The sequence below is a fragment of the Natrix helvetica genome (assembly GCF_964273705.1).
Source record: "Natrix helvetica genome assembly, chromosome: 12".
Lineage (NCBI taxonomy): Eukaryota > Metazoa > Chordata > Lepidosauria > Squamata > Natricidae > Natrix > Natrix helvetica.
Window position 1 is genome coordinate 13,977,646 of NC_138556.1, and position 15,282 is coordinate 13,992,927.

Genomic DNA, 15,282 nt, shown 5'->3' on the forward strand with positions numbered 1-15,282 from the left:
ATCTTAGTAGCTCTTCTCTGCACTTTTCTCCCAAGTCTCAACACCTTTTTCCTAAGCTAAAATGAGGAAAGTGACCGAATGAATTAAGAGGGGACCTCCATCAGAAAGGCTCTATCTATGTCCGAGTTCTCTAGCATTGTCCACTTAGGGTGTCCCACGACACTTCTGGCAGAAACCTTGCAACAAACCCCTGCAAAGTGAAACCATTGACTGCTGTTAGGTGAAATATGAAATCAATATTCTGCTTGTCTTTTACAGCCTCCGGCTAAATTTCTTTCTCCTGTGCTTGGCAAAAGCAATCTTCAGTTTTCTGGCACGCATATAAAACTGGCCATCTCAACAACCAGTCTTACTTTATTGAACACTGATAGCCAGCAGGTAAGTTGGTCATTGAGGCTCTGATCCACGCAGCACGGGCTGCGGCTCTGTTTTACTATACCTTGTGATGGATTATTTTGCTTTTGAATGCACTCTGTTGCAATAACCTTACAAAGTTAATTTGTTTTTTTCCCCCTATCTTTGAGTCAGTGCTGGCTCCTGGCAGCTATCTGAATGGTTCCCTGTAGTTTTGGGACAAGGCTTTTTGGAAGTGAATTTGCCATTGTCTGCTTCCCAGGGCTGACAGAAAGTGACTGGCCCAAGGTCAGCCACCTGGCTTTGTGCCTCAGGTGGCACTGAAACTCACTTCTCTCAGTTTCTAGTCCGGTATCTTAACCCAGGGGTCTCCAACCGTGGCAACTTTAAGACTTGTGGCCTTCAACTCCAAGAATTCTCCTCAGCCAGCCATTGTGAAGTTTCCAAAGGATGACCTAATTAATTTACGAGCCTCGAGACAAAGTTCAAAAGAAACCCATTCATTTATTAGGATCAACATTTTGGCATGTTCTTCTGTGGAGCCGAAACTGATTGCCGCTTAATTGCGTTTGAACTTTATCCCCTGTATCCCCTCCCTTCTGTCTGTGTCATAAATCACATCCACCAACAAGGTGCTAGGCAGGCTATGAACATGCGCATTTCACACACCAGCTGTAGGAATATGAGACCTGATTCTGGCCCAAGGTATGCATGGAATTCTACTCCCTTTCCTCCCCTCTTTTCCTATGTCGACTTGACAGTAGTCATGGAAACGCTTTACAAGTTGACATCCATGTTGGCTGGGGAATTCTGGGAACTGGAGGCCACAAGTCTTCAACTTTCTGGCCAAGGATTAGATACATCTCTATAGGATCTTTCAGGTGGAGACTTTGGGTTCCATGCAATAGTCAGAAGCTGGGTATATAATGCTATTGGAGGGTTTTTCTGTTCTGAGCATTTGGGCTTTCTTCTCTGCCTTTGGGTGCTTCTACTGACTACCTCTGGTGGTCTGTAAGCAGAATTTATGAATTCTTAATATGGTGAACTCTGCAGAGATAATTTTCCAATAGTTTCTGGTTAAGCTGTACATGGACTTCACAGATTGCTTCTTTTTCCTTCCCAGATTATTGCTAACCATCATATGCAGTCCATTTCATTTGCCTCTGGAGGGGATCCTGTAAGTATAAAGGTTTCAACTGAAAACTATGCTGGAAAGTTTTTAAAAATGTATTTATTTTTAAAAATGCAAATAATACAAACATAGTACATATACATCTAAATACAAAAAAAGAAAGAAAAAGGAAAAAAAACAAGCTAATATTACAGTGCACTCCCACCCCCCCAGAGAGACCCTGTTTCCCACCCCCTTATATTTCTTTACTATAACAACTAAAATATATACAACATATTCCAATTATTCCCTTTTCCCCTCCCAAACAACATAAATTCTTGAGTAGGTTAACTACCAACACTGGTTTTATAAAATCCCCCCATATTTCCATTATAATGGTTTGCTTTGATCATCCCTTTTCAAAATTTAATTTCCGTTGTTAATTCATCATTTGTTACCAATACTCCAAATTTCATTATACCACTCATTTCTTTGAATATCCCAATATAATCTAGCTGCCATTATCAAATTTACAATCAATTCCTATGCTGGAAATGAAACACAATTATGAATGAGGTTTTATCACAGAACCAGTGGCAGAGCTGTAGCTCATCAAATCTGGAATATGTTTCAATGACAGAAGGCAGCATATAGAGGGAAATGATGAAAGTGAAAAACACCCGTCACTCGAAAATGCAGTTCGCTCAGTCTTCCTCTGGTTTTAATTTTGCATTATCTTTTTTGTAACCTTCCTTTCGCTGGCCGTTGAACCCTAGTAGATGCAAATTGGCCATTTAGAAATATAACACCAATCTTAAAAATACTTATTCCTTTTTGTTTTGTGTGCATATTAGGATACTACAGATTACGTCGCCTACGTTGCTAAAGATCCTGTCAATCAAAGAGGTAAACCCAATAATTTCTTGAGGAAAAAAAAATCTGGGGATGAGGGTATCTTTTCATTAGAAAAATAGTTTTTTTTTTAAAAAAAGTTTAATTCTCTATCGTTAACTTCCAGGTATGAATTAAGTGGGAATTAATTAAGTGGGAGTAGTGAGCTCCCTCCCATATTATATATATATAATGTAACACAATATACATATTGTGTTACAACCCCTGGTATGCCCAAATATGGGAGGGAGCTCACTACTCCCCCTTTCTGTCCTTCGGCTCATTACAGAGGACCATCCAGGCAGAAAACCATATTTTTATTTTTAATGTTGCCTTTTTATATTTGTGTTGTATTTGTGCTGATAAATAAATAAAGGGAGACTAGTATAGATCTATTTCAAGCTATTTAGCTCTCATCAGCTAGCCATACCCTTACTGGGATTTGAACCTGGGCTGTATTACACATTAGGCAGATATCTTAGCCACTAAGCCACAGGCTCTCCTCCTTATCAGCTGAGCCAGGGAAATAGGTATGTATTTGTGTTACATATTTGGGCATACCAGGGGTTGTAACACAAATACATACATACATACATACATACATACATACATACATACATACATACATACATACATACATAAAACTGAAGTGTTACCCATAACCTATTTGCAATCATTCTTCCTAATTTATTGTTAGAAAAGTGCCCTCTGATGGTTAAAATGAGGAAGTATGGTTGGGAAGGAATGAAATCTCGATCAAATTTCAACGTAACTTTCTTCACAAACCAGGAATTAACGAAACTATGCAAACTATCAAAAATGTGATTTGTGCAAGCCAAAAGCATGACGGCACAGCATCTGGAACGTTCTGTGCTGCGGCCTTTTCAAACCGTTGCCCTTCATAGGAATTAGATTTTAATCGCCTTGATCCTACGAGCCGTGCTTTTAATCCAAAATACAGTAAAAAAAACCAACAACAACCAAAAGGGACACAGTGGCTCAGTGGCTAAGACGCTGAGCTTGCCGATCAGAAAGGTCGGAGTTCTGCAGTTCGAATCCCTAGCGCCGCGTTAACAGAGTGAGCTCCCGTTACTTGTCCCAGCTTCTGCCAACCGAGCAGTTTGAAAACACGTAAAAAGGGCAAGTAGAAAAATAGGAACCACCTTTGGTGGGAAGGTAACAGCATTCCGTGCCCCTTCGGCGTTTAGTCATGCAGGCCACATGACCATGGAGACGTCTTCGGACAGCGCTGGCTCTTTGGCTTTGAAATGGAGATGATCACCGCCCCCTAGAGTCAGGAACAACTAGCACATATGTGCGAGAGGAACTTTTTCCTTTACATTACAGTACAAAAGCAAAAGGGAAAAGCGAAAGACTTGAGACTGTTGTGTTGTGATTAATACAGGTAGTCCCTTGTAATACCTGTATTTTTTTAAATTTAATTGATCTCGGCATTATTATCGTCATAGCAATTGTTAAACAGGTCGTCGCAGGTCACCAGATCCCATTTTATAACATTTTTTGGTGGTGTTTATTAAGCAAATACCACAGTGGTTAAGCAAATCCATTTTAACCAATGAGCGTTTTTTTTTTGTCAGAAATGGCAAAAAGCCTCAAAAGTCATGGTCACATGACAGACTCCTGACAAGTGACTCATCTTTATGACAGTCCCAGGGGATGTCACATGATCCCCTTTTGTGACCTTCAAAATCCACAGGGAATCTAGAGTCACATAACAACTGTATAACTTTAATAACTGCAGTGATTTGCTTTTAACAACTGTGGCAAGAAAGGTGGTAAAATAGAGCGAAACTCACTTTTAACAAGTGTCCCGTTTAGCGACAGAAATGGGGGGCATTGTGTGGTCATAAGTCGAGGATTACCTGTGTTTCTTTCACACCCATTCTCCTTGTGTCTGTTTTTTTTTTATTTTTCCCCAGCGTGCCATATATTGGAATGTCCCTCTGGAATAGCTCAAGAAGTCATCAATACCATCGGACAAGCATTTGAGCTCCGGTTCAAACAATACTTGAAAACTCCTCCTGCTTTGATTGCTTCCAAAGAAAGGTAAGCGTAGGCTTTCAGAAGGCAGGTGGAATGGCACAGATAGTCCTTGTCTTACAACCATTCGGTCAGGGTTCCAAATAGCATCCAAAAGTAAATCAGAGTCCAAGACAAAGTATTGCTTAAAATTCCAATTGATGAAGAGAGCCATGTTGGCACATCTGGGAAAACCCGAATCTGAAAGCTTCCAGGTTTTCCCCACCCAGTTGAAAGTTCAAGATCTTGCCCCCACACCCACAAGTCCATCCCATGGTCCAATCTTCCACTGCCACCCTGGCAGCTTCCACCTATCCAGTTCCGATTAGGTGCAGAGACAAAGGATGACCTTGGGTTTCTAGAAGGAATTTTGTTTTGGCTACCTAGCATCTAACTCCGTACAATCCCCCCTCCCATTTTCCCACAATAGAAAAAGGCATAGTAGAATAATAGAAAGTGTGGACAGCCTGAGATCCAAGAGGAATATGGCTGCAGGCCTGACACATTCATTTAGTGACCGTTCAAAATGACAATGGCCCTTTAAAAAGCAGCCCATGATAGTTTTTCACGCTTATGACCGTTACAGCATCCCCGTGGTCATGTGATTAAAATTCAGGTGCATGTATTTATGACGGTGACTGTGTCCCGGGGTCACGCGATCCCTTTTTGCGACCTTCTGACAAGCAAAATCAACAGATTCACATAACAAACATGAAACTTAAGTTAACAACTGCAGTGATTCACTCAACAACTGGGGCAAGAAAGATTGTAAAAGGGGGCAAATCTCACCTAACAATTGTCTTGCTTAACAACGTAAATTTGGGGCTCGATTGTAATCCTCAGTTGAGGACTATCTAATGTGGGAATGGCCTTGAAGAAAGGAGGAAGAACAGCAGGCTAGGTTAATAAAGACATCAATTCACATTCATTTAACCACGTTACATTAAATTAGGATGCTGATGATAGCTTGCGGTTCGGAAAGGGAAACAAACTACAGATTTCAAATTAAAAAGAATTTCTTGCAAACATACTGTGAACGGTTTTACTTGCTGTGCAAGTTACTTGCTTAACGTTTTGCTGGCTGGATCAGATTTATTTTCCAACTTACGAGTCCAGTTGTGTTGGCTTTCGGCATTCATATGGAGCAATATAGGTCTTTGGTACATGAAACCTAAGACAATTGGAGGGCACCAGGCTGGAGAAGACAAATAAAACTCACAGTCTATATTCAAGCGCTGATGAACAGATGGAAAATGTCTTCTCCAGTTCCTGTGAATCACATAATTAAATTCTTGAGTCATGTTCTCCTAATCAAACTGCACAGCCCCATGTTTCTTTCCTGTTCCTGTCTATTCATCAAATTATGTTCTTATAAATTAAAAAAATCAAGACTCAACACAAGTCGTTCTTTTCAAAAGACAAACTATAAGGGGAGGGGGTGGGGGAGAGGCAATTACATCCCTACCCTTATCCTCACCCTTGTTTCCCCCCGCCCGCTCCAAATTTAACAACAGAATTGCTCCTCCAGTATTCTCCCGGCAGCTTTTGAGAAGCAGCTCACAAAATTTTTGTGTCATTGGGAGAAGATGATAAGGGGTCTCCACAGGGATGGGATTAAATTTTTTTAACAACCTGTTGTGTGCCTGGTTGCTGAGTGGGCGTGCTCATAGGGGTATGTCCTAGTCGAGCCCGTTTCCAGATTTAACGGAACTTCTGGTAGGCTCATTTTTCACCCTCCCCGGAGGCTTTCAGAGCTAAGCCACACCCAGACTCCAAACTGTTTCAATTCCCATTGGCTGACCTTTTTACTAAGCCTTATTTATTGGCTGACCTTGTTACCATGTCTCTGCCGGTTCATGAATATTCTGACACAGCTGTTGCTTGTTTTTTTTTTGTGCAGAAAAGGGGTGAATCTTGATAGATCCACCTGTAATACTCAAGAGAAGGAAGACTGCGGATACTATAATGAAATTCCTGGGAAGGAGCCTCCTGCCGGTGGACTGTCCGATGTCAGGCTGAAGATAATCCCAGAAGAAAGGATCAACCGTCCCATCCCTACTGAGCAGCAACAATGTGGAGTAAGCCTATGTGTGATCAACTTCATTGAGCATTACACCCGGTTTACATTAGAATGGATTTTATCCCTTCTGAAATCATCACCCTGAGCTAATCTCCTACCACTGTTCAGAGTCTGAATCTACTGAGAATTCCTTGTAGTAATTTTGCTTCTGTGTTTATTTTTTCCTTTTTTTTTTTAGGATGATAGTTCCAATTCTACACAGCTTTATGAAAACTGCCCGGAAGAGCACAGACTACTAGGTGGGTTGCTTGAATCTTAAAAGAGAGCCAGTTCTCGTCTTCTTGTCTTGGTGAAGGAAATGATCATAGAATCCAGTCTCATCCTCTCCACAAATCCACATCCAGAAATCCACTTCTCCATGACAGCCTGTCAAATATTGGAAGACTGCTGTCATGGCAGCTTTAAAATGAATAAAAACGACAGCCGAGGCAGGATCTGTACCAAAAAAAAGGAGAATATTTGTAGCTCAGGGTTGAAATGGAGGGTCCTTGGTGTTCTCTGAGCTTAGTGGTTTTCTTGCAGACATTTCATGACCCAAACTAGATAACAACTTCTACCCTCAAAACGACGCTATAGGGCACCGCACACCAGAACAACTAGACACAAGGACAGTTTTTCCCCGAATGCCATCACTCTCCTTAACAACTAATTTCCACAACACCGTCAAACTGTTTAGTAAGGGTGTATTACTATTAATCCTCTCATCCTTCCTATTATCTATCTCCTCCCATTTATGACTATAACCATGTTGCTTGTAACTTGACGATTTATATTGTTTTATTTGTTTCCTGGTATGATTTGATTGCTTATTAGTAACCTAGGACTATCACTAAGGGACGGGGTGGCTCAGTGGCTAAGATGCTGAGCTTGTCGATCAGAAAGGTCGGCAGTTCGGTGGTTTGAATCCCTAGTGCCGTGTAATGGAGTGAGCTCCTGTTACTTGTCCCGGCTTCTGCCAACCTAGCAGTTTGAAAGCATGTAAAAATGCAAGTAGAAAAATAGGAACCACCTTTGGTGGGAAGGTAACAGCGTTCTGTGCGCCTTTGGCATTTAGCCATGCCGGCCACATGACCACTGAGATGTCTTCGGACAGCACTGGCTCTTCAGCTTTGAAATGGAGATGAGCACTGCCCCCTAGAGTCAGGAATGACTAGCACATATGTGCAAGGGGAACCTTTACCTTTTACAATGACTATCACTGAGTGTTGTATCTTATGATTCTTGATGAATGTATCTTTTCTTTTTATGTACACTGGGAGCATCTGCACCAAAGACAAATTCCTTGTGTGTCCCATCACACTTGGCCAATAAAGAATTCTATTCTATCCTATCATCAGTGCTAGTGGCTGACTGATGGCTGGCTCAGGAATTCTGGGAGTTGAAGTCTTAAAGTTGCCAAATTTGGAGACCCCTGAGCTAAAAGATTATGATACTCTGCTCTTTTTAGGTCTGTGGGCACAGTCGGTTATGTACCTCACGACAGTTGTGGCTTATTCAAGATATAAGCCTCACTCACTCAGGATGGGCGAACTCATACACTGGAAATAGACGATTTCTATATCTTCTATTTCGTTTTCAGAAGCCTTGGGAACTGTAGAACAGAAAGGATCCAATGACGTGGCAGGTCTCACAGATGCAAAGATACCTCTTTGGAATGAAGAATGTTATCACGGGAAGATATCCAGGAGACAAGCTGAGACTCTCTTAAGAAACAACGGAGACTTTCTGGTACGGGAGAGTACGACGTCCCCTGGCCAATACGTCCTGAGTGGGCTGCAAGGAGGACAGGTGAAACATCTCTTGCTGGTGGATCCTGAAGGCAAGGTAGGAACAATTGAGACGATGGTCCCAATAAAGGAGAATGTTTGTAGCTCAGGGTTGAAATGAAGGGGTCCTTGATGCTCTCTGAGCTTGGTTGCAGAATTTGAAGACCTCTTACTTACTCAATTCTTGGATGCTCTTCTTTTTTTCTCCCCAGGTTAGAACCAAAGACCATACATTCGATAGTGTGGATCATCTTATCCGCTACCATATGGAGAACAAATTGCCAATTGTCTCTTCTGGAAGTGAATTAAGACTCTGCCAGCCTGTAAAGAAAGAGTTAGGGGCAACTGCATTCTAAGGAATAATTTTGTTGCCTCACATCCTTTTCAAGACAATTCTTTTATCCCAGTCTCCTCAACGGATATCCCCTCGCGACTATTCTGAACTCATTCCCTGCGCACAGAATTCGACGGAGAATAGGAGACACATCTTGATGAGGTTGCAGATGGATTGTTTGTGTGTTTGTATATGTCTCTCTCTGTCCAATGCATTTGTCTAATCAGTATTTCTCAACCTCAACAACTTTTTAAGTTGTGCGGACTTCAATTCCCAGAATTCCCGAGTCAACATGGCTGAGCGGGGAATGCTGGGAGTTGGACTCCAAACATTCTTGGAGTGGTTTGAGATGGAGAAACATGAACTTAATCACAGCGCTATGTTGCATCTGATAAGCGACAACTATTTTACTTTTGCGAAACATATCCCTGGAGAGACCAAGAGGCTGGGGAGAAATCATGAGCCAGAGGTACTCACAAAACATTGTGAAGAGATCAGAAAAAGATGTCAAAGCACAAGCCAACTTTCCTGAAGCAAAACTTACTTGAAGATGTGCCTTTTAATGTAAAAGATTTGGGGAAATGACTCATATTTTTTACCAGAGCTGTGGTTCTTTTTTAAGCTTGATAAATTAATTTGAGTCGTTCCTGGGCTGATTTCAAGGAGCTTGAGAAAGACTGAACTTGATTTGCGTTTGGATGAGAGACCACAAGGAAATCTCAGCACTGTAGCTTGGACTGGGAACTCAAAAAAACATTCTGAAAAGGACCACGGAAAAGCCTCTCTTGCTGCCAAGGAAATGACATTTGTGTGTCCAAGACGTCAACCGGCATCAAAAGCTCAGTTCGTTTTGTAAAATACACTTTTATTAAAGATGTTAAGAATAGAAGATAAAGACTAATAGAAACGAATATAGAGTGAGAAAAAGAACAGCAATGAAAGAACCAGCTAAAAGTGCATGAAAGAAAAAAGTACACAGAATAGAACAGAAAGAAAAAAATAGCTTCCGTTGTTTGAAGCGCCTATAAGTACAATTATAAATTTATCTCTTGCTCTATGGTTACGGTATAACTTTTCCTCCCCTTTATAATTTATTCTGTCTAATTATCAAAACCATAAATTGTCATTTTTTGTTTCTATTTCATGCAACAAAGTCTAAGGAATTTGCAGTCAGCAATAAACAGATTATTTTATTATTAAATATCCCCAGCAATTTACCTGATGGAATACTGATGCTAACTACTAATTGAACTAGTTATAAGTTGCTGGTTTTTAAAATGAGGTAGCAATGCTTACTAAGTTTATATATGGTAATTAGCTATCATTTTGAAGCGAACGCTAACAATGTGGTAGATTTATCCTTCTTATGTAATCCTTTCATATATAATGCAGTTCTACCAGGATGCCAAAAAGTTACCAAAAATATATATATCTGCAAAACGTTTGCCGGCTGGCCTGTAGATATAGACACTGGAAACTGAACCAACAAAAATAAAAATGATAGATGCAAATAGTACAGGGAGTTTGAGATAAAAGACAGCAATCGTACATTATATTTCAGGGTTAAGCGAATACATCGTTTTGTTTAGAAGCTATTTTGTTTTTTTATTGCACGCTTTCTATTTTCCTTCATCCGTATTTTGGGGGGGATTGGGTTTCATTTGTTCCTATTAGTTAAGATTTTTTTTTTTAAAAAATAAACATTCATGCCGTATTATTCCTGTATGTGTTTTCAACTGGAAATATTCTGTAAATCAACGTGCCTGGAGTGGTTCTGTTATTTATATATCTCATGGAGAAAAAGAGATTTCTGCAAATCTATTCCTTGCAGCTTTGAAAAGAAATATGAATGCCATCAACGAATTCAACGTTGTTTGAAGCAATGCTAAGTTTTCCCTCTTAAGGGCAGATTCAAAGAAAATTATAATCACATAATACAATCAGGAAAGTTGGAAGAGATTTTAGAGTCTTCTAATCCAACCCCACACCAAGAGCAGGTGTCCCAGACGAATGCTTGAATTTCTGAAGTGAATACTTAAGCAACCTCACCTTGGCTGGGTATTGCTAATCTCAAAGGCCATTTTGCATGCCAGTTTAAGGCAGGAATCTTGGCTTCATAAATCAAGATGCTAACAAGCAATGAGTTGCTGCCTAGAGCTGATTCATTCCTCTCAGTGTATAAGCAGATAGGTGTGACGTTGAAAGTTAGAATTAGGGCCACCATCTAGATTTTAAGCCAACCACAAACACTTGCATGGACTGGAAAATAATCCTAAATTCAGGCATCATATAAAGATGTCCTTTCTTATTTTAGTTACCTGCTTGAAAGCAAGCAGTTAAGTACTAGTACATTGTGGTTCAAGCTGTAGCAGGAATGGATTTTACTTTTAAATGCACATTTTTAATATTGCATTGCACGCGATACAGACACAGATAGACACAAAATAGAGTTTTCTCAGGGTATCTTCAAACTTATATGTGTATATATACACCCACACACACACACACAATGCCATCAAATACATATTTATATATATATACCAGTATGCACAATGCCATCAAATTCGTATTTATAAAAGTTGTCCAGGCAATAGACTTGTAATTCTCTGCTTTCAATTCTCATCCCTGGAAATTTGAATGTTATCCATATAGCAACAGTTTCATCTTTGCGATCATAACGTTTGCAAATAAATTTCGTCTGTGTGGACCCATTTTCATAGGCATGGTTTCTGTCCCACCTTCGATGCACGGCTTGCCAAACGAATAACTATCGATTTGTAATAGGTTGAGTGATCAGTAATATCAGCAATCAGGGAGATGTAATATGGGTGTAGATTAAAAGAGGAAGGATCAGACAAATGGATACTTTTGTATTAAGCCATCACTTTGCAATTTGGCTTAATGCGTGAGTGTAGTCAGCTGTTAAATTTTACAAACAATAAATTTTGACTTAAATATTTTTTTAACAGTTAGTAAAAAATCCAACACAACTGCTTGCTGAGGGTAATTTGCTTTCTATATCCCTGAAAAGGATCTTATATGGGTGCGAAATGTTTTTGTCATTTTTGCAGAAGAGATCCATTCTTGTTTGGATTAAACAAGGCTGTTGCAGTCTAAGCTGTTATAAGGCAATATTTAGCCCCAAATTCCAAGGAGGGCTTTATAGTTAAAATGTTATTTAGCATATGGAACATCCTTGGAGGACATATGCACAAACGTTGCTTTCAAAGCCCATTTAACCAGAAGCAATACTTTTCTGGTTATTTTTCATAGCTACCCTCACAGGAAAGGGGAGAATTTGGCATGTCGGCTAATTGTCAGGGTAACATCTCAAATAAGCCTTGACAGGTAGTCCAGATAGGAATTAAAGGTTTGGTTCTATTACATGCATTTTTATTTTTATGATGGTACATGACTATAATAAAATATAATTAACTTAAATTAAACAGTCATCTACTTGTAAACTACATTCCATTTGGGGAATCTATTAGCATGTTAAAATGGGTGGGCAAGATATTTATTGATAGATGTATGAATAAATTTGCAGGCACTTTAGCAAGAATTTTTAACCCTGGTTGCTCAAAGATAACAAGACGTTAACTTTATGTTTAGTTATTGTTTAAAAATAAAAGTATGATGTACTGTAATTCAAATGGATTTTTTTTAATGTATTGAAAACAACATTTCCCCCCCCCCCCCAATTCTGGAGCTCAAGATAAATGAGCTCGGTATGTATGGTTTTTAAATCTATGCCAATATTTTTCAAATTTGAGGTGGACTTCAATTCCCAGAATTCTGGGTGGGGAATTCTTGGAGTTGAAGTCCACTCTCTTAAAATTGCTAAAAAAAATTTTTTTGGGGGGGAAACAACACTAATCTATGCCTTTAGTGTTGTTTTTTGTTTTGTTTATGAATCTCAAGTTTAAGCACTATTCTGCTCACCCTTCTTAAATAAAAGCATTTAATTTAAAGGACTTAAAGTAATTTAGCCCGCCCCTCACTCCTCTGATTGGCTAAACCTCCCAGCCAATCGCCGATCCGCTTTCTCTTCCCGCCACCGCCCGCGCCAGCTTTCAAAAGCAATAGAGCGGCGCGAGGCAACCGAACTTGCTTAAGGGAGAGGGGAGGGGAGGGGGGCAGGCGATGCGAAAGTCCCACCTTCCCACGCTCTCCAACGCAAGACCCGACAGGATGACGTCTCGTCTGATTGGGTGGATGCGTCGTCCGTAAGCGCAAGACCCCTCCCCCGAAGGAACAGAGGGGTTCGGTTGTCACACGGAAGGGGAGAGGAAAAAGCCAGGGTCTTCGAGCGGGGATGCGAAGCGCCGAGGAGAAGGTGAGGTGCCCGGGCTGCTCGTCAGGCCGGGGGTCGTGTGGGGCGCGGGGTAGGGTGGGAGTAAGGCTTGGCTCCTGGGGAACGTGGATGGTTAGGCCCCCGTGGAAGGGCCCTCGGGTGACGGTTGCTACTGGTTGCTATGGAAACGAGGCCTCGACCTCCCTTCTGGAGCGCTTTTCCTTCTCCCGAGGTGCTTCGGGGTTTCCTTGACGACCCATCCTCGGAGAAACTGTTTAAAAAGTTCCACGCAGGGAGTTTTTCTTAAAAAAAAGTTTACACACACACACGGAGGCCAGTTCCTCACTGCGGACTAGAACCTTGACTGTCGTGAGAAACAAAGGCACGCGCTTTCCGAAATGGGGGGGGGGGAGATTGGGAGGGCGTGGATTCCCTGCTGTAGATGTTCGCAGTAAAAAAAAAAAAGGGCAATTATTGATCCGGGAGGATTAGATATTATGGGTTAGGTGGTCGTTATCAGGCAGATGTTTCGGCCTGGAAATTGGCCTTTTTGATTAGAATTAATTAGAATTCTTTATTGGCCAAGTGTGATTGGTATCGTACCCATTTCGTGTATTCATAATCATGCTTATACTTATATCTGGTTATCTTATACATGCTTGGCAAATAATAAATAAATAAAGTAATAAAAATAAAGCATTTGTCTTGGGTGCATAAGCTAGGTAAAAGCTATAAAATGATAAATCATGACCATAGCTGTCATAAAAATACATTCATCATAAATCATAAGACGTTAACACTTGGTGATAGCTGTAGGATACTAAATAAGCAATCAACATTTAGGAAACTAAATAAAGCAATATGAATCGTAAAGATACAAGTAACAAAGTTACAGCCAGAAGTAGAAAAAGGAGATAGGTAATAGGAAAGATGAGATGAGAAGAATAGTAATACAGCCTTACTAAACAGCTTGACAGTTTGGCTGGTTCCTCACAGAGGACTAGAACCTTGACAAGATTCTATTTTTTAGCCTGTTCTGTGCATTCTGAGTAAATCAGAAGGATTCAGTTAACCACCTGTACCTTGATGCAAAATATTTTTTATTTTATTTTTTTCTTTCTTTTATTTTTTATTTTATTTCACAAGTAAGGTAATAACATATGCCACGTTTAATCCACTAAAACTGGTTATTGATATATAAATAAGGGATATATGAATTGGGAAGGGGCAATCTTGTAAATAGCTCCTATTTTTGAACAAGGGTGACTTAACGCAGGTGGTAACACCTGTATCTGCCTCCACAAATTTCCTTGAAAATCAAGAGCTCAGTGATTAAAAGTTGTAGTAAACAAAATAAGTGTTACAAAATAATTGTGTTACATTGGATTTGGCATTCTTTTACCAAAGCCTTACAGGGTTAATTAATTGCACATGGAATTTTAAAATAGCTATTTTTCCCAGGTGACCCAAGAAACAAGTTGGGAACGATGTCGCTGGATTTTGACAGTGCAGCTTTACAGATGCAACAAGAAGAGGACGAATATGACCAAGAGGATTATGCTAGGGAGCAAGAGGTAAGAGTTACCTGTTGGCAATACTTGTCGGAAGTATTAGCAAGCCTGTCTGCTCTCAAATCTTTGCCTGCCATAATTTCACTTGCATTTCAACTTAAGAGAAGCTAGACATCCCTTATTTCTGGAAGTTTTTACCAGCTACTTTTTCATTGAAGCTAATGTTGTATTGGAAAGATGACGTTTCTGTGACATCATAATCTGCTTGAAGATTATGGCCTTATTGGAGCAGCTCCTTTAAAATCTGAATAAAAGTCCCTTTGCTCATTTCTTCTGACTAAAGCTTCTGTACATCTCCAGGTTATCTGCTGTTGCAACAAACTGAGTTATGCCTCCTGTCTGGAGTATTTAGTGATGTGGGTAGCATGGAGACATGTATGGTGTTTTATGCACTAGTTCAATATGCGTATCTTATAAGTTTTAATTTTATTCTCTGAAAACTAGGGCTTGTGAGGAAATGTCTCTTGTGAAGCATTTTGCTGCATCTCAGGGATTCCTCTTAGAATTTTATATTTTTGGTGCAGGACATTAGAAAGATTAATACATCACAGAAAGCCCTGTAGATGCAATCATTTTATTTTAGCAAAGCTGTTTGAAATAGATTTGGTCTCGGAGAATTATGGAGTGGTACATTAGCTGACGTAGTTGTTACAAAGTTGATTTTGTTCTTCTTACTTCATTATAATGGGCGTATAAATAAAAGTAAAGGCTAATACAGATAGGGTAGGACTTTATTTTAGATGTTTCCCTCATTGTGCCGAGTTTAATTGTGTTAGTGTGAAATAAGATTTATTTGAAAGTAATTAGAAAAGTCAGCTAATTTTGGTGCCAGGAATTATCC

General features: G+C 40.0%; 2 protein-coding genes across 3 annotated transcripts in view; both read left to right on the forward strand.

Annotated features, from left to right (window-relative positions):
- The window catches only part of SHC4 (SHC adaptor protein 4), a 36,236-nt gene extending 24,949 nt beyond the window's left edge, over positions 1-11,287 (forward strand). The window contains exons 5-12 of one of the 2 annotated variants that reach the window (XM_081964563.1): positions 259-378; positions 1,478-1,531; positions 2,320-2,371; positions 4,297-4,423; positions 6,297-6,474; positions 6,655-6,715; positions 8,056-8,300; positions 8,455-11,287. In XM_081964563.1, coding sequence (XP_081820689.1) covers positions 259-378; positions 1,478-1,531; positions 2,320-2,371; positions 4,297-4,423; positions 6,297-6,474; positions 6,655-6,715; positions 8,056-8,300; positions 8,455-8,598 — 981 coding nt within the window. In that variant the 3' untranslated portion in view covers positions 8,599-11,287. The remainder of the gene's footprint in view (positions 1-258; positions 379-1,477; positions 1,532-2,319; positions 2,372-4,296; positions 4,424-6,296; positions 6,475-6,654; positions 6,716-8,055; positions 8,301-8,454) is intronic. The other variant, XM_081964564.1, reaches the window with a different exon arrangement.
- Positions 11,288-12,698: 1,411 nt separating this feature from the next.
- CEP152 (centrosomal protein 152) overlaps positions 12,699-15,282 on the forward strand; it is a 34,464-nt gene continuing 31,880 nt past the window's right edge. Inside the window, exons 1-2 of the mRNA XM_081964560.1 lie at positions 12,699-12,912; positions 14,332-14,444. Coding sequence (XP_081820686.1) covers positions 14,358-14,444 — 87 coding nt within the window. The 5' untranslated portion in view covers positions 12,699-12,912; positions 14,332-14,357. The remainder of the gene's footprint in view (positions 12,913-14,331; positions 14,445-15,282) is intronic.